Consider the following 20,034-nt stretch of genomic DNA (forward strand, 5'->3'; position numbering starts at 1 on the left):
ATTTCTACCCTCTTTCCTTCCCCTCCCCACTTACTCCTTCAAGAAGCCAAACAAGCTTTCTCCCACTGGGAGAAGTTGGCATCACTTCTCAGGTGCTGATGCTGTGTCAGAATCCCAGAGCCTGGGATTCTCAGTCTCTGCCTCGTAATTGACTTTTTCTTGGCCAAGTCATTGAGCGTCTCTCCTCTCTGTGTCCCCATTCATTACAGAATGAAGGCACCATTACAAATTGCCTTTTAAGATTCTTGTGCAGAACTTTTTCAACAAAAGCACAAAATGCTTTACGAATCTGAGAAATTGCTCCGATTTCACGCTGGAGGTAGGTAGGAAATGGAAAAGCCCTCTCAGGAACTCTGGTCCACCCAAATGACCCAGCTACTATCCCCGCAGCCTGGATTCATATCTCACTCAAGATTTAACTCCATGTGGTTATATAAAATCACAGAATGCTTTTCCCTGGGAGAGCTTGCTGGAATTTATTTCTTAAACGTCTCCAGACTGTGACCTCCCAGGGTAATCCATGTCTTGGCTCTAATATGGCCGTGCAGCAGGAAACCTTCTGACCCCCTCACCCGGCATTCTCCTCAGCTGCTTTCCACGGAGAGCACTTTCATGCTTCTATTTCTTAGCGCTCCTGTAAATGCAGAGCACCAAATTACGAACTGCTTTCAGAGTTTTTGTTGCAAAGATACTCTTTGACTGTTTGCCTTAGTTTTTGCATCGTAGGGGGTCCTTAACTAACTTCCTGAATTTTGCTTTTTGAATTTTGCACACCACCTCTTACTCTGTTCCTCCTCTTAGGTTTTTGTCTTAATCCCTCATTATTTAACTTGCTATTGATTCTAGTCCTCGACAAACTCTCAAACCCTGGCATTGATTTTTACACCAGTTAGGGAAGACCGACCACAAAGAATTTTCATATTTGCGGAGACATTGCTTCACTATGTTAATTCACCTGGAGAGAAAGAGACTGCCAGTTTTAAGAGGAACTAACCATTATTGAGCACCTACTGTTTGTGGGCACTGTGACAAGTACTTGATATGCACTACTTATTTAATGCTGGTAATACCAGTATGCCCTAGGTTTTCCCATCGACTTAACGATACAGTTAAGGAATTTGATGTTTAATTAAGATTAAGCAGTATTCAAATTAAGGTCCTGATAGTAATCCTTTTGTGATATATAAATGTAATAAATCAATACATTTTTCACCTTAAACTTACACAATGTTTTATATCAGTCATACCTTACCAAAGTTGAAGGTTGGGAATCAATCAGCTAATAAGGGCTGGAATCTAGATCTGTTTCCAGAGTCTTAACCATTCACCAGGCTGTAGGCTCTGCAGGAGAATTACCCAGGCACCTGTGTTTGGGTAATGTGTCAATGATTGACCCCTTTGTGCACAAAATCAGGGCCGAATATTCCTCATTCCCAAGTTTTTAGAGATATCCTGCAGAATTGCTCTTCCTTTTATATGTTTCATCCATTTCTACATTTCAGAAAACTCATGAAACTATTCATATTGAACATTTGAAGGTGCCTTCCTAGGCAAAAGCCACCAGTCTTACTCTGAATGAAATTGGAATTGCAGGAAAAGAAGACAATGTTGGCCATCCCTAATCCTTCCTAAGAGCTGGGACCCCAATAAGAAAGGCAGAGTGGGAGTGGCTCTTCAGTGAAATAGCCCAAAGCCTGGGTTATTCGAATGCCAGCTCCAGTCACCCCTTCTCCTTCCTCACGGTCTGTCCTCTAGCAAGCTCAGTCCTCCTTTGGTTCCACCAGTGGTGCTCCATGCCTCTGTCCTTCTGCCTGTGCTGTTCCTCCCCACCCCTGACTTGACCGTCCTTGGTCCCAACCTGCCTGGTTAGTCACTGTTTTTCTGATTCAGCTTAGGCTTCCACTGTTGTGTGGACCTCTCTTTGACCTTCTGGGAAGAAGCAGTCCTTTCCTTCTCTCTGCCTCCTTTGAGTTTGTGTAGGCAGTATTGCTGGGATCTGTAAAGCACTACATGATCTGTACAACCCACACCTCAGGGCTTTTGCACGTGCTGTAACCTCTGCTTGGTACACTTTTCTGCTTGATGGCTCATGCTTTCTTTCTCTGCTTGGGTCTTTACTCATACGTCACCTGCTCAGTGAGGCCTTCCATTACCCCCTTGTTTAATTGCAACCTTTCCCCCTGGCACAGCCCCCGCTCCCCTGCTCTCTTCTGTTTCTCGCTGTGTCACCTTTCATCTAACTTACTGTGTCACTTACACATCTGTTTTGTTGTTCTGTATCTTCTCCCACTAGAATGTAGACCATAAGTTGAGATATTTTTATCTATTCTTTGTAATCCCTGGTTCTTGGAATAATCTTTGGCGCAGAAGGTGTTCAATAAGTAATTGTTGAATGACTAAAGGATTGTCTACCTTTTCTAGCCTTTGGCGCTGTTGGCATTTTGTGCTGGATGCGTCCTTGCTTTGGGCTTGTCCTGTGCACGCAGGCTGCTCGGCAGCAGCATCCCTGGTCTCTACCCACGAGTACTGAAAAGGTCTCCAGACATTGTCAAATATCCCCTGGGGAGGGGAGGATTGCCCTCAGGGAGAACCACTGTAATAGACTCACAGGTTCTGGAGGGCAGGGATCATCTCTTATTAGAGCGTCTAGTGTCTTAATACATAATAGATGTTTGAGACATTTCTAAAACTGAATTGATCTGACTTGGTCAGATGTTTATCTCAAATTTCATGATACAGTTCATGACACAAAACTGTCTTATCAAATGTTGTTTTGTTTATATAATTTAATTTACAAGAAAATAGAGGTTTAGCATCACCAGAGTTCCAGATGACGTAGAGGAAGGAAGAATTGCCAAAAAAATATGGCCCTGGTCCTTAAGAATCTCACAGTCCAGTTAGAGAGGCATATATATAGCAAGGCCCCTCAAAAAAAAAAAAAAAATGCAAAAGGATGCACTGTGTCTCCATTCAACCTGTGCCATTCCCATCTAATTTATCCTCTGTAACAGATTTTCCATGAAGACCCATATAGTGAATATTTTGACTTTCCAGACCAGAGGGCCTCTGTTACAACTACATCCACAGAAAATAGCAGCATTACAGACATTTTCTTATATCAGTGTTTCTAGAGCTAAGACCAAAATCTCAAGACTAATCTAAAAGTGACTGTACCCCCCCACACCGTCACGGAATGCTATGGACTAGAATAATACAGTGATTACCAAGGATGTATGAAATAAGGGCATAGTTTAAACTGCAGGTTTAGTGGGCTAGGGAAGCAAGTCATTGGATCGTAGCTATATTTTATAAATAATAGAGAACAGAGTACAATACAAGGCAATACGATGGAAGGCAATGTAATAGAAAATACCGAAATGCATTACACAGACTAAGAGTCAATCTTAGATTACTGGTTGTGTGTATGTCAACGTTTCTGATATAAAACTTATTTCTTACTATTTAGTGTAGTAAAAAAATATTAGCAAAGCATGATCTTAAACCAGATAACTAGAATGATGGACAGAATAAAAGAAAAGTCTGTATGCAGATGTCCAGGCAGTACATTACTGGGCCGGAAGGTCACTAACAAATCCGGGAAGTGGATGGGAAATAGGAAGATGGAGAGGATGGCTCACAGATTCTAAAATGCTCCTGCTTGCGTGCATGGCTTACTGCATTCTCTTCTACTGTTTGGTCTCTGACCTTGACGTGAGTTGTAAACGCTGGCTCATTTTCATCTTCTGTTCAGTACCTTTCTGCAGGACAAACCTTGACCTGAACTGTCCTTTTTCCTATGCTTCTCTACTTGGCAAAAATCCCATTCATTCTTCCAGAGCCAACTCAAATGCCAGCTCAGTTGAAAGCTTTGCCCCAAGTCCACTAGGCAAAATTTATCATGTTCTCCTGCATGTTCTCTCAGCACTTTATTCATACTGCTACTGTAGTATGATGCTTGGTTTTATATGTGCCACTCTCTGTCACTAGATTGTGAACTTCCTGGGGATGGGGACCATCTCTCACCTAGTTGTAGATTTCTCTGTATCCAGCATGCCATCTGCACATGGTAGGTGGGAAGGCCCCAAGTGGATGGCTTAGAGAGGTGGTTGACATGGGACTCGAAACCCAGGCTACCACTTCATAGCATTGTGACCTTCAGCCTCTCTAAGGCAGCTTTCTCATCTGACAATGAGGATAGAATGACTAATGCACAGTGCTGCTGTTGTTAGCATAACATGGAATATTGTCTATAAAGTACATAATAGGTCTTCCAAAAATGGAATTCGCCATTACTATTGTTAGTACTGTTGAAAAGGGGAGTGTAAAGGCCTATTGGAATTGTGGACACAAACACAGATGGTAAGTGATAGGGATGAAGGCGATTTGGGGCCAATAATTAAATATTAACTTACACAATATATTGTGTGCTTGAGACCAGAATGATATGAAAATTGAGAGTTGAAGACATCTGGATGTTTGGTTTTATGTATCAGACTAGCCACCTGGATGATTCTACTCTTACTTTTTCTCTGTATTTTAAACTGTTTTTTGAGGGGAGAAATTGAGAGGGGAGAAGTGGGGGGGGGAGGTTAAAATAACAGAATTTTGCTCCTGGAGACACCTAGTAGGCTTAAACTGTGTTAAGTTGGAACACACTTCGTCAGTCTCAACGCTATTGACATTTGGGGCCAGATAATTCTTTGTTATGCAGGGTCAACCTATGCATTGCAAGGTGTTTAACAACATCCCTGTCCTCTACCACCAATTGCCGTTAGCACACTGACCCCACCTGCCATCTTCTGACAATCAAAAATGTTTGAGGGGGTCTTTGATAGACACATAAACCAAAAAGCAAACATGGAGGTGATAACCCCGTTGTTACTGACAGAATGGAGTTGAAGAACATAAGTTTCATTCTGTAAGGCAAGGTCGTTTGCTAAGCATGAACACAGTGTAAGGCCAACTTACCAACCACGTCCCAGGGAGGAAGGTGTCATTCAGGAGGTAAGGAAAATTCATTCCATCTGATGGCAGTTTACTCCCAAGAGAGATGCCAGGTGGCCATAGAGTTTTATTGAGCACAAATAGTTTTATATATTTCCTCCCCCATCCTTTTTGGATTTTAGGTGCGCATAATCACCTTAATTATAATCTTTGATTCAAGACATCCTGTAATCATCAGTCCATGTGGTCAGCTATCATTTATTTAGACACTTTGGTGGTTATTTTTAAATGATGTTATTCATATCTAGTAACAAATTATCCAGAACTAAATTAGAGATGTAACAGTTACATACTTCTATGCATATGGTGGTCCTCTGCCTAGTCTCCTGCTTCTCCCACCTGAGAATCATCATCCTGATACATATTCTGCCTACATTTACCAATAGAATTTAATTCCTTTACCTCCACAGGGCAGAGCGAGCAATGCTGGAAAGAGAGGTCAGAAATGAACTTAAGGAAAGCTTCCTCAAGGAAACCAGGAGGGAAGCAAAGGGTTTCCTTTTATCAGATGGTGCTGAGACTTGTATGTTCCCTTGTATTTTTGTCAGGATACAGGGTGTCCCTAGAAACTAAATATATGCCCATAAAACTTTAAGAGGATCCTGCAAAGTGTTTAGAACTTGAATGGTTGTGACTTTTTTTATTAGTGTAAAACTACTTTTGTCAAATTAAACACATGATGATGATACTGGGCATCTACAAACTGACATCTGCAAACCCACATTCTCATTTTGTTCCCCTTAATGCCCAAGTTTGTTGTTTCACATGCTGAGAATTTTTTAATGAAAAACAAGTAGCCTTTCTATGGATTAGTGCTCCCTCAATTTTGAGTTTTCTGATTTTATTTTCTTGCACAATGCAAAGAGTCCTTTCAAAAATAGAATAATACCATTTCAGAGTTGATCCAGTGCAACATCTCCCCCAGGATAGTACATTAATAACAAATGACAATGTGATGACAGATTCAGGTTTATAATTTCATTGTATATTTGTAATCTATTCAAACCATGCTTCAGAAATAGGAAAGTGGTTGACAAATTGCAACATACCCACGATGCCTGAGTTTTTTTGAGTTTGCAGAGGAGCTGTGGCTCCAAGTTCCACTGCAAACCACATGATACTACTAAACTCATCAAGTCAAGGAAGGAGTGACAATGAGCCCTCATTAAAGAATAAGCTCCACTGCACAGGGATCTTTTTCTGTCTAAGTCACTGCCACATCTCCAGAATGTAGCACAAAAACGGGTGTGTAATAGTATTGTCATTTGGAAAACCAGAATCCTGGTGGTAAATAACAGTCAAGTCTAGTTCTTGAGCACATTACACCTGCAGTGCCCTGTGCTGGGTGGTCTACTTTGGTAATTGAGTTTATCCTGCACAGCATGGGTGTTATTAGCATTATTGCTTTGTTCTTGAGAAAACTGAGGCCCACAGGAGTGAAATAATTTGCTGTAGGTGACACAGCCAATAAATATAGAACAAGGATTTGAGCCATGTAGTTCTACTATCCTGTCTTCTCATAAACTAGAAAGACATGTAATGGTGACTTGGCTTCTTGTTTTGGTTATGCCATCAGCAAAGTAATGCTGCACAAAATTATAGGTCCCCTGAGTATCAGAATGGCTTTCTTGAAATGCTAGGTTGATAATTGGTCAAGAAGAACCAGATATAAATAATCTATTTATAACCTTTAGTCTCGGATGCCAGTGTAGTTTAACATCCTTTAAGGTATTCAAAGAACACTTGCATTAATCTTGATTTCAAGTAGTTTAAGTTTTGGGTGGCATGCTCCTTCTTTATTTGTTTTTGTGTTTTGTTTTTTAAATTACTTCATCATAATCTTTGAGGTTCAAGTAGGTAATGAATTTCTTTTTTATTCCAGATAAATTCTGTTAAAAATCATATGTGCCTGGATTTGGGCAATTGTGATGTGGCTCAGAAAAAATGGAGATGAGATAAGACATACATGAACTTGAGCTCCCGACCCCCCTTTCTTCATGCCACATGTGCAATTTGGACATATATTTTTCTTTCAATGTATAGTCGGTTTCCTTAGCCCTTATAGAACTATCGAAAAAAGAATAAAGCTGCCCACGTAAATACTGGATTGCAGATTAACCTGCCCTATGACATATAAAGAAAAGGCAAGACTTTGTAGCCAAAGAAGTCTTTGCTTGAATCTTGACTCTACTGCTTTGCTACCTGTATGGCCTGAGATGGGGTACTTCATTTTTGAGCCCCAGTTTCACCTTTTCTGTAGAAGAAATAGTAAAACCTACCTAATAACACCACAATAAGGGCCATACTACTATTATTAGAAATTAAAGCACAAATAACAAGGAATGCCTTTGACCCATCCTTGGTGAAGCCAAACACCTTGTTGGATGGGTCTATGTTGTTTAGGTGTTTGATGATTTGTTCTTGGTCCATGTTTCCCAGCCATAACATTATGGCTGTAAATCAAATTTATTTAACAAGATACTTCCTTAACACTATGTAGCACACACTATTTAAAGACCCTTATGAATATTAACTCATTTCATCCTCATAGCACCATATTTATTATGACATCTACGTTCTTAGAACATCACAAACATCTCATGCTTTCTTTACAAAATCTCATTTCTTCTTAAGAATTGAGTATCACAATGCCGGATTTCGAGCTGTACTACAAAGCTGTGATCACAAAGACAGCATGGTACTGGCACAAAAACAGACACACAGGCCAATGGAACGGAACAGAGAACCCAGAAATGGACCCTCGGCTTTTTGGGCAACTAATCTTAGATAAAGCAGGAAAAAACATCCGGTGGAAAAAAGACAGTCTCTTCAGTAAATGGTGCTGGGAAAATTGGACAGCTACATGCAAAAGAATGAAACTTGACCAATCTCTCACACCATACACAAAAATAAACTCCAAATGGATGAAAGACCTCGATGTGAGACAGGAATCCATCAAAATTCTAGAGGAGAACATAGGCAGCAACCTCTACGACATCAGCCGAAGCAACCTTTTTCATGACACATCTCCAAAGGGAAGAGAAACAAAAGATAAAATGAACTTGTGGGACTTCATCAAGATAAAAAGCTTCTGCACAGCCAAGGAAACAGAAAAACTAAGAGGCAGCCCACGGAATGGGAGAATATATTTGCAAATGACACTACAGATAAAAGACTGGTATCCAAGATCTACAAAGAACTTCTCAAACTCAATACGCGAGAAACAAATAAATCAAAACATGGGCAGAAGATATGAACAGACACTTTTCCAATGAAGACATACAAATGGCTAACAGACACATGAAAAAATGTTCAAAATCATTAGCCATCAGGGAAATTCAAATCAAAACCACACTAAGATACCACCTTACGCCAGTTAGAATGGCAAAAATAGACAAGGCAAGAAACAACAATTGTTGGAGAGGATGTGGAGAAAGGGGATCCCTCCTACATTGTTGGTGGGAATGAAAGTTGGTACAGCCACTCTGGAAAACAGTGTGGAGGTCCCTTAAAAAGTTAAAAATTGAGCTACCCTATGATCCAGCCATTGCACTACTGGGTATTTACCCCAAAGATACAGACGTAGTGAAGAGAAGGGCCATATGCACCCCAATGTTCATAGCAGCACTGTCCACAATAGCTAAATCGTGGAAGGAGCCGAGATGCCCTTCAACAGATGACTGGATTAAGAAGTTGTGGTCCATATATACAATGGAATATTACTCAGCTATCAGAAAGAACGAGTTCTCAACATTTGCTACAACATGGACGGCACTGGAGGAGATAATACTAAGTGAAATAAGTCAAGCAGAGAAAGACAACTATCATATGATTTCTCTCATCTATGGAACATAAGAACTAGAATGATCAGTAGGGGAAGAAAGGGATAAAGAAAGGGGGGGTAATCAGAAGGGGGAATGAAACATGAGAGACTATGGACTATGAGAAACAAACTGAGGGCCTCAGAGGGGAGGGGGGTGGGGGAATGGGATAGGCCGGTGATGGGTAGTAAGGAGGGCATGTATTGCATGGTGCACTGGGTGTTATATGCAACTAATGAGTCATCGAACTTTATATCGGAAACCGGGGATGTACTGTATGGTGACTAACATAATATAATAAAAAATCATTAAAGAAAAAAAAATAAAGTGCTACACAGCTAAAAAAAAAACATTAAAAAAATAAGAAAAAAAAGAGTTGAGTAAATCAGGAGCACACATGTATTATGAATCTGACCTATACCATCTGTGTGTATACATGTGTGTGTATCTGGATCACACATTCTTTATTTCACTAATGAAACCCAAGCTGAGCTTCTTGTTTCCAAACCCCTGTCTTCTTTTGGGGTCACTTGAAACTTTGCTGTACCAGTTTCCATCTGTCATTTTCAGCTTGCAAAAACACTTTATTTTATTTTATTTTTGGTTATCAACATTGATGCAGAGCTATATGTTAGATACCTTGAAATGGCAGTCATCAGAACACAAATGTGTGACTTGGGGGGACAAAATTTGTACACATTTGTATGCACATATTTGTATACATATTGATTTTTGATGAACATACGAAGGCAGATATTGTGTAAATGTTTTTTTGCATAGTCTCAGGGTACTAAGATGCTGGAAAATGGGAAATGCTATTTGAATAGCAAGGTATGCACTATCTGTCCTCTGGCAGACGCATGGGAGCTGACAATTAATTACTAAGCTACAGAATATTAAATTATCCAGGGGATAGGAGATGATGTGGAGAACGACAATATTGTGAGAAGTTCTATGTACCTGAACTAGTGTTGAACTATCCAAAGACGTGATGTAGCTTTTTAAAGTTAAACCCATATTATTTATGTGATGATGACAAAATATAACCATGGCATCTTTCCAGGGTGACATGTTTCTAATTGCAATTAAAAACATTTGCTCACCTAGCTCTCATGTGAAAAAGAAACTCTGTGGTAACAAGTTGCAATCATCTTCATTAATGAGAAATTTTGCAGTTTTGGTACACTGAATTATTGGTTATCCTGCAAGGCTTGATAACAAATTATTTGGCATGGAAGTGTTGAGGAATTGTTAGAATAGAGTTTTCTGATCAGAATAATCTGCAAAATATAGGTGAATTCATTCAGCAACTATTTTTAAGCATCTACTGTGTTCTTGGGTTCTGAAATTGTGGTACAATGGGAAACAAGAACAATCCCAGTTACTTGTCCTGATGGGTCTTACGGTCCAGTGGATGAAACAAAAGATGGTAATCAATTACATGTAAGTGGACAAAGGTAGTTAGTACTGCAAAGGAGAGGTTCCCAGAACTATGCTGTGCTGGTGGGTAATAAGGGAACGTAACCTGGTCTCAGAAGACTAGCAGGGTAGCACTGAGATGGGGTTGGGATCATTTTTTGATGCTTATCAAAAGGCTTATCAGGGCTGCCTGGGTGGCTCAGTCATTAAGCGTTTGCCTTTGGCTCAGGGCATGATCCCAGAGTCCTGGGATTGAGCCCCGCTTCGGGCTCCTGTGCTGGGAGCCTGGTTCTTCCTCTCCCACTCTCCCTGCCGTGTTCCCTCTCTCGCTGTGTGTTCCCTCTCTCGCTGGTTGTCTCTCTCTCTCTGTCAAATAAATAAATAAAATTTTTAAAAAAAAAGGCTTATCAAAGTCCATACCCTTTGAAACCCCATTTTCACAATGAAGCATTTCCCCCAAAGGAATAATTTGAGGTGTGTTAAGCATTTTAGCTATAAAGACAAGGCATTGTTTTATTATAGAATTGTTGAAAATATCTTAAATATTCAAAAGTAAGCACTTAAATATATATTATCGGAAATTATATCGATTACCTGGGGTGCCTGGGTGGCTCAGTCAGTTAAGCATCCAGCTCTTGGTTTTGGCTCAGGTCATGATCTCAGGGTCGTGGGATCAAGCCCCAGGTCCGCCTTGTGCTCAGTGTGGAATCTGCTTGAGATTCTCCGTCTCCCTCTTCCCCTCCCCCTGCTCACATGTGCTCGAAAGAAAGAAAGAAAGAAAGAAAGAAAGAAAGAAAGAAAGAAAACCTTAAAAAATTATATTGACTACCCTAAATCTTTTAAAGTCATGGAAAATGTTTTATTATAATAAAAGATGCTATAAGAGTAGTTACAAAATAGTATTTTAAATGCTTTTGCCTTTACCCCTACCCTGTCCTTTCTTGTTACTCGATTTATCCTATTTGATTTCATATATCTCAATAATCAGAATAACAGCACCAGTAATAGCTGCTCATACTAACACTTAGCACAAGCCAGCTGTGTGCAGAATATTATTTCAAATGATCTCATGTAAACCAGTGAAATAGGTATAACATTTATTTCTTTTTGTATATCAAGACTTTTAAATATGTTAACACAGGTATGTATGCTCTATGCACCAAAGAAAGAATTGTTTCAGTGTTCGCACTATTCACCATAAGCTTCCTTATACCATCTTATCTAAGAGAAATCTCTTCTTTTTTGTGTGACAGCGTTCTGCCAGGAGGGCTGCAGATATGGTGGCACATGTGTGGCTCCTAACAAATGCGTCTGTCCTTCTGGATTCACAGGAAGCCGCTGTGAGAAAGGTAACCTTGCCTGTTTTGTTCTTTGGGGGGGTAGGGAGTGAAGATAGAGAGAGTGACTTCCAGAGAGAATGGATCTGTCTCTCTGGGTATAGTGCTGCAGGATGGCTTGATATGTCATGTTTGGATGATGGATATACCTCTCCCAAAGTGGGTATCTTTTGATTACTGCATATTAGGCACCTTCCGTTTGAAAATAGGGCTTCTTTTGCTCTTCCTCCAGTGTGTCTAATTTAGCAAGGTCCAGTCTTTTCTCTGCGATAGTTTGCAGTGTGCATTTTTAGTGCTAATTAGAGATAAAGCCTCACGAACTGACCTGCCCCACTTATCATCTATTGGATAGCATCACACGCAACTATTGGAGTTTTAACAATCCGCTGCATCAACGAATCTAAATTAGAACCACATGCTCCTTGCGTAAAAGCATGTTAAATAACTCCAGCAGGTTTATTGGTGTGCTTGGAATTTTATTCTAATATTGGTTTATTACAAACATTATCCTTCATGGACCTGGTAATATAAGCCGATTAGTATTGGTAAGATTCCACTATGTGCCCCTTTCTATTTTCAGTAAATGTAGTGTTTACACTCGGTGCTATTTGGTGAGATCCAGCTCTGTCATTAATTGAAGGAGTCTTCCTACCTTTGTGTAAGTGAAATTTGACATTCAATGTGAGTGTGCCAGTGTTTGTAATCAACACAAGCAATGGGTCTATACCATATAAAACTAAATATTTCAGTGTATTTGTCCATGAGTTTTATTAGGGTAAAACCGCTGTACTGTATTTTTCTGAGAAGGGAAAAGCACACCTGACACTTACCATAGGACAGTAGAGAAAAGTGGAAATACGATGTTGTCATCATCATTCCTATTATTTGATGAAGGGGAGGATGTCTTCATCTAATGCCAAAGATCTAAGCAAAGCTCTTTTTTCCTTCGTGTTTAAAGGTTTCATTTTTTTAATAAGCCTATTTATTATGCCCCAAATTGTCCAACATATTACATTGTGCTGCCTGTATATTTAGAAGGCAGCCCGATCCTTTCAAAAACATGTCAAAATTCACATAAATTATTCAACAAGGAATTCAACAATGTGCATGCCATTGTTTCCATATTTTCTGATATTACCAACAAATCAAGTCACATTTATTAAATAATATTAATCGGCTTATCCTTAAAAAGAGACCTGTAAAGGAGCCAAGTTCTGCCTCTGAGCAGCGTGAGAACATTACCACATGGAGCTGAAATATTCTTGCCAAAAGCAAAGAAACTTAATGGTAACTTAACACGCCTGCCTTTATTGCACTACATTGGATTTTGATTAGGTTTTCTGAAATGAAAAAAAAATCTAAAGGTTTCGCCTTATTTCCGCTAGAATTGCTATGTTTCCCTAAAATGAGTATACAGGGATTCGTGGGGACAGGATGGTGATGGTGATGTTGATCATGACGGATACTACTACTGATATACGATCTATCATGTACTAGTTACGTCTCAGGCCTTGTAAATGAATGCTTTAATATTAACAACAAACGAGATTGATATCATTACTCCAGTTTTATACAGATGGCAAACTAAAGCTTTAGCCAGGTGAAGCAATCTTTGCAATGCTAACAGAGCCAGTATTAGAACTGAGAATAAAACATAAGTTGCATTACACAAAGCCTGCGTTAGAAACCCTTGTGTGTGTTTCTCAAGGATAATACGTGGACTTCCTGTTAAAATCCAGATTCCTGCACTTCTGCCCCATACCTGGTGAATCAGAAAGTCTGGTAAGGAAGGTCCCCAAATCTATACTTTCACCAAGCACCTCATGTTGCCTGTTAGAAAGCAGTTGTTATATTATTGTTGAGATACTTAACCAGAACTCCTGTGAAGTTCTCACTCTTTTTACCTTTTAAAGAATTAGGGGAGAGCATTGATCTTAGACCAGGGTCTGAGTCAGTGGCAGCTCAGGAAAAATTAATTGTGGTTTCTGATGGCTTGTTCAGTTGACCTCTGGCCTTTTCTCTGCTTAGTAAGTGGTTGGTTGAATCAGTGCTTACATTCTGGTCCATAAAGTGGAGCACGAAAAATAGAGATAAAGGAGGAAATCAAGACCAGAGGGAAAAATAAAACAAGGACTGGCAGGACATGGGTTCCTACCTAAATGTTACAAATATACATGTTGACTTTGAGGGTAAGAATTGCATTTTCTTGAATATGTGCACAGTTATTGTAAGGTTAAAAAAAAAAAGTGTCTCCACGTGAGATGCTATCTCCCATCAGTAGGAAAGCCGTTCTCTTTGATACTAGCCAGTATTATAATTCTGAAAGATTTTTTATGAGTAGAATAAAGTACATATTTTCCAATTGTGTGCAAGGGAGGTAGGTGAATTGTAGGAAAATACTGAAAGCCTGTGCCATATCTTATCTGAATTACTTTGTCATGTTGATCATTAGTAATAAACATTAAATAATTCTGTTTTCCATTGAATAGTGATGTTGGATGCCTTGAGTCTCAGGGTACAAGGGAAAAATGCAAATGCATTATGAATGTCTCATAGCATGATTAGACTAAATCTTTTGTTTCTTTCAATTTTAGGGCTAATTAAATGGTCTCATTTGAGCTATATGGAATTCACTTATGTTTAGTCTCAAAATGTTTCCTGTGGTCCCCATGGTTATTGGTTTTATCCATTGTGATATTCAGCCTTTCAGAATACAAGCACATTTAGTTAAATCATTGAAATCATTTAGTAAAGAAAATGCCTATCTAGAATTTAATGATGGTAAAACACCCACCTGTGTTTGGTATATAACACAAAGATGAATAACTCTGCATTTATTTTATATTGAGAGATTTTAGTAAATGTAAACTTTTCATAATCCCACTCAAGATAAACAAAATTTAACCCCCTTGGTTTCTGGACAGTGCGTTATGTTGGCTCTTCTCTGTGCCCTTACCTTTGATTTGGTTTCACCATAAACATTGAGATGTGTAATGAGAGAGAAGAGTGAAGAATGAGAGGAGTAGTTTTGCTACTTTTAGGATAGAAAGGGCTGCTGGAGAAAGCTTTCTTGTTGACCTAAGAATGCTAACAGGACATCATGCCACACTGACATAATGTAGCCAAACATAAGACAAAATGAAACAACAGAAGAGACTTTTCAAATGTGAAATCAAAGAGCTACACTAAATCCAAAAGTAGGTTACCTACCGTAAAACAGAGCACCATCTTTTGGGAACTGAATGAGATTAAGTTTTCTACTTAGCATTAAGCAAATTTGCAAGCAAGGACAAGTCGAGATTACATACAAGGTATCAACCTGTGTGTAATTAAGGGTTTCTTAACCTTGACAGTATTGACCTTGTGGCAGATAATTCTTTGTTGTAGAGGGCTGTCCTGTGCTAGGATTTGAAGCAACATCACTGGACTCTATACCCACTAAATACCATTAGCTGTGTCATCCCCAGTCATGACAAGCAGAAATGTCTCTTGATATTGCCAAATAGTCTCAGGGAGGCAGAATTAATTCCTGTGGTCAACACTGGGTTTAAATTAGCATTTAAAAAGTCTTTTACAAAAATGGTATGTGTGTATATATGTGTGAGTGTATATGTATGTGTGTGTGTTTATGTGTGTGTGTCTGTACACACACATGTATGGTTTAGGTAAATGTATCAGTGTTAGTTGATAATATAAAAATTATAAGCATTTTTTGCTAGAGAAAATATTTTAAAGCATCTGTTGATCATTTTTAGAAGTGCCTAGAATTGCTGTAATTTAGAACATTCTTGACAATCAAGAACCAGAGACTGGCTGATACCCATCATATGGTATGTGAGGCACACCTTCTTGTGGTTCTAGGAACAAGGTTGATATGGAAGCTGGGCTGGTTCTCCATCCACTTCCTCCCAGTGACAGTGTAAACACGTGAATGCTTCAACCCCACCCAGGAAGCACATGACCCTAACCCTTGTGTTCTCCTGAAGGAAGAGAAATCCTTTATTTTCTTTCTTTCTTTCCTCCCTCCCTCCCTCCTTCCCTCCCTCCTTCCCTCCCTCCTTCCTTCCCCTTCTTTCCTTCTTAGCATGTGCAAGCGGGGGAAGGGGCGGGCAGAGGGAGAGAAAGAATCTTTGGGGCTCAGTCTCACAACCCTGAGATCATGACCTGAGCTGAAATCAAGAGTCAGACGCTTAACTGATTGAGCCACCCAGGTGCCCCTGTTCTTTCCTTTTTTTAGAAGAAAGTTTTCAATATATGTAATGTGATAATGTCTCATAGTATAAAACTTAGATGCACACATTTTAAATGGAATTTTCTCTAAAATGATTTCTCTCTGACAATACTAGGCAGTCACTTTTAGTAGGTGTTTTGACTGGGATATAAATGCAGGTGTTTTGTGTGGTGGTACGCACAGGACAGCTAATTTTACTGCCTTTCCCTATTTGTATATTCCATGAATTCTAAATTGTATAAATCCTGGCACTCATAACCAACATCTTGTGAATCAGACAGTGAGAACTGGGCAGTACTCATCAAACTATAGGCTAGACCATAGTGTAATGTAAAAAACTGGGAAAAAATATGCTGGTATTATAAAAATAGCAGACCTTAATCTGCAAGCCTTTCCAAAGCATATTAAGAACCTGATCAAAAATATTCAGGGACATCAATAAATAGCAAAAAAAAAAAAAAAAAAAAAATCCCAAAAAACAAACACGTTTGACAGTGTTATCCATTGGCAATATAATTTCCAATAGCTATTGTTTTCTTATTGTGGTTATCTGGATTTTCTCATACAATAAATATTCTTCGTGTTTATTTTAAACTTGTAAAAATCATTACTACAAAGAACATAAAAACTCACAAAAAGGACTTCATTTTTCTCAGTTCCTGGGGGTCTTTTACCTTTTCCTTAAAAGGAAATGACTTTTAGCCAGATAATTTATTCTGTTCCTTTCCCTGTGCCTCAGGAACTTGCAGATAGATAGACAGAGGGTAGCAGTTTGCCCTGAGTGTGTTATCCATCCACCAGGTAAAAAGAATGGTCAGAAACAAAGACTTCGTATCCTTCCAGATTTTAAATACTGCTCTGGGTTTGAGAGAGCTGTACGGACATTTATCTATATGCATTTTCTCTGCCCTCCCTTGTTTCAGGGAAACATTTTAAGAGCTTTTAAGAAGGTGGGTAGTAGTTCCATTCTGTAAATGGAGAAGAGAATACTTTTTCTTTTTCCTCTCCAGGTGTCACAGGAAGGCATGTGGGAAAAGGATGAGTGCAAATGTGCCTGTTCAAAGTCCTAACAGTTAGGAGACTTATCTACCTTTTCTCAGCAGGAGCTTTCTCTGGTGGGCTGGCACATGTGCAGGCTCAGGAAATGGCGGCTTCTGTTACTAAGGTTGCTGCCGTCACGTAGCCAGTAGGTGCCGGAGTAAACAGTGTTTTGGTGGCATCATTTAAAAGGGAGATAGGAGGATTTGAGGTTTCTCTGAGTCGACCCCACCAAAAAGGAATGCACACAGATGCTCTGTCAAAATTTCATTGAAGTCATCAGAGTGTGAATTTGCTTGGGGAGCTATGACCTGCTCCGGGTATTTCCAGAAATAGAGACTAGCAGAGGAGAGACATTGTAGTGGAGGAAGAGGGGAGCCCAAACCCACTAACACTGAGTTCATTCACCTCAAGTACCTTGTGCAGTACCTTCTTCTTGTCCTCAACTCCACCCACTCACCTTTTCTTCTTTTTTCAGCGATGGTGGAGAAATTGGGTCAGAGGTCCAACACACTTCCCCATGGCTCCAAAATGGGATTGCCACTTAACCCTCAGAGCTGCTTGGCGCTATTTCAAAACCCTGTCCTTGACCTGCCAGGATCACCATTTTGCCAGATTTCAGGCATAGGGAAAAATACCTCCAGGCATTTTTCATTCTCATCTCCTTGAAACAGAGCGCGTTTTCAACTCATTTAAGTACAACCATAAGGAGTGATACCTTTTGTTCACAAACAGGGACTTGGACTATACATTAGGGATGCGAGCTGGGGATGGGGGAAAAGACTGGACTAAGGGACAGAGGTCTGAGTTCTGATACTAGGTGTGCCTCATGAAGTGTTTAGCCTCTGTGAAATGAAATTTGCATTAGCCTACTGCCCAGCTAAGTCCCCAAAAGTCTGCATCTGTTACTTCTTGTGAGGCAGCTAGTTTCACCCTTTTGAACACGGAGGTGTGTTATTCAGCCAGTCACTAGTGGAGTTGGGGTTCTAACCCATGTATGGCTATTCCAAAGTTCATACACCTTCCAGTCATGTTTTGCCTCTTGATTGCATTACCTGTGTCCAAGGGCACTTAAACGAAACAGATTCTATGGAAGACCAGATATATTTTGTTCTCCTATGACGAATGAGCCATAATTTCCTGCTTCATTATGTGCATTGTTTTTACGTATTCCTTTCAACTTCTTTGTTGTGCCTTAGGCAGGAAGAGAGTAAACAAAATAGGGGTTAAGGGCACAATCTCTGAAGCCACACTAGCTCATTTTGAGATGGGGTTTCAGAACCTATGCTAATGGGATCAGATATATGTAATGTTTCTAAGCTTGATAGCCACTAAAAAGAGGGCTATTAGTGTTATTTATTTCATAATATTATGGTGAGATTAAATGAAATCATCGATTTAAATCACTTGATAGATTCCTGGCATTTAGGAGGTGTCTGGAAATGATATCTATCGTTAATTCTGTTCTCAATTTACTAGGCGATAAAATTGAGACTCAAAAATCATAGGCTACTTCCCCAAGGACACTCGGCAGGTAAATGGTGGAGCCATGCCTTCTGTTCATCTGCTACTACCAAGGTCGCTAGTCTTTCTGCCAGCTCTTGTGGCCTTGCACCGTACCATTCAAAGTGTTTTTATTCACGTCATCTTTAACAATTCATATCCTCTCTGGTCCCATAAACATTTTATATAATTTTGTATCAAGCAAACACATTCATTTATGCCCCAGAGTTTTGCTCTGGGGAAAGAGNTGAGTTAATTCGCTTGAAACAATGGCATGAACTAGATATGGTTCTTGGAGATGATATTTTCTTGCTATTGTTTCCCATTTGTTGGAGTTGAGATTGAAGACATAACACCAAGTTCTCATTCCATTATTGATAGCATAGGTGGCTTTGTACCTAGGCAGAGGTGAGACCTCATCGAAAAGGTTACCCACTGTTCCTTCTACAAATATTTCCTTACCCCTTTCTTGATTCCCCAAATTCACATAGAAAAACAACATTGTGATTCTCAGTTTGGCACCAGGAAACCTGGATACTCTTCCCAAATTCCACTCTTGACTATCTATGTGATGGGAGCACCGTCAGCCTTTCTGTATAACATGGGAGTAATCCTCTTAGCAAAACCTTAACATGGTCCAAGCTCATTCATCAAACTTCCTTAGGAATTTCCACTGAGAGAATAATCAGAGATGGGTACATGAATGGGGTTTGAGGATATACTTAAAACTTTGAAAGGATGGCATTTGAAATATTAATACACCGGAAGCAACCTAGGTTTATAACAATAGAGAATTAGTGAAATAAATTACAGGTAATGATTGTCTGGAACCTTTAAAACCTACAGAGGAAGAGTATTTAATGAGATGGGAGATGTACACTTAAGAATATAAACTCTGGAAGCATACTGTCCAATTCTGCAGCCTTGCTCTATTATCTTGGGAAGTTACTTCTATCTTTTGTGCCTCAGTTTCTTGATTGAAAAAATGAGAATCAGAAGAGTACTGCCCCAATGGAGAATATTTTTAAATTTTCCTGGATCTGGGGAGCACGCTCTATGCACTAGACATTATAAAATAAAAATGGCATGTTCAGTATGAGTCCAGTTTTTATGCACAGACACACAGGCACTGTGCACAGAAAAAAATGCCAGGAAGATGCTGATCTCACTATGGCTTATCAGATCCTTGTGTTATTTGGGAGCTTTCAGGACTAAAAAAAGTCTCAGTTAAGCAACTAAGTCAATATTGTATTAACACTAAGTAGTAACTTTTTACTGTCCCCACTCATCTGGCTGCCTCGATCTAAGAAGTCTACAGTGAGAAGCAGGTATGGACAGTTTCCCTTTTTTTCTTTCAGTATGCTATTTTAAAATTCATAGGTGTCCTGAGTCTTACCCAGGGTGAGAGTGTTATGGGAGAGAGGATAAGGCCTCATAGAACCAGTACGGTGGTCTTCCAGCATTGAGGTCTTCTGGATGGGAGATGTGCAGCTGCTGGTTCTTGCTTCGTGAGATGCTTTGGTGAAGGTCTTCAGTCACTAGGGCTTTCCAAGTGAAGTTCCATTGACACGGACAACCTTTTCATCCTTCTGTAGCTCTAAACTTGTGAAGGTCCCCTCCTCTCTTGTGACTCCTTGGCCCTGTAAGATTCACAGATAACTAGGTGGAAGCTATGACACTC

General features: G+C 39.6%; 1 protein-coding gene across 2 annotated transcripts in view; it reads left to right on the plus strand.

Moving 5' to 3' along the window:
- NELL1 (neural EGFL like 1) overlaps window positions 1–20,034 on the plus strand; it is an 821,556-nt gene that overhangs the window by 595,075 nt on the left and 206,447 nt on the right. For both annotated transcript variants that reach the window (XM_040638900.1, XM_040638901.1), the window contains exon 15: window positions 11,498–11,593. In XM_040638900.1, coding sequence (XP_040494834.1) covers window positions 11,498–11,593 — 96 coding nt within the window. The remainder of the gene's footprint in view (window positions 1–11,497; window positions 11,594–20,034) is intronic.

Source organism: Ursus maritimus, unplaced genomic scaffold, assembly GCF_017311325.1.
Source record: "Ursus maritimus isolate PB19 unplaced genomic scaffold, ASM1731132v1 scaffold_23, whole genome shotgun sequence".
Classification (NCBI taxonomy): Eukaryota; Metazoa; Chordata; class Mammalia; order Carnivora; family Ursidae; genus Ursus; species Ursus maritimus.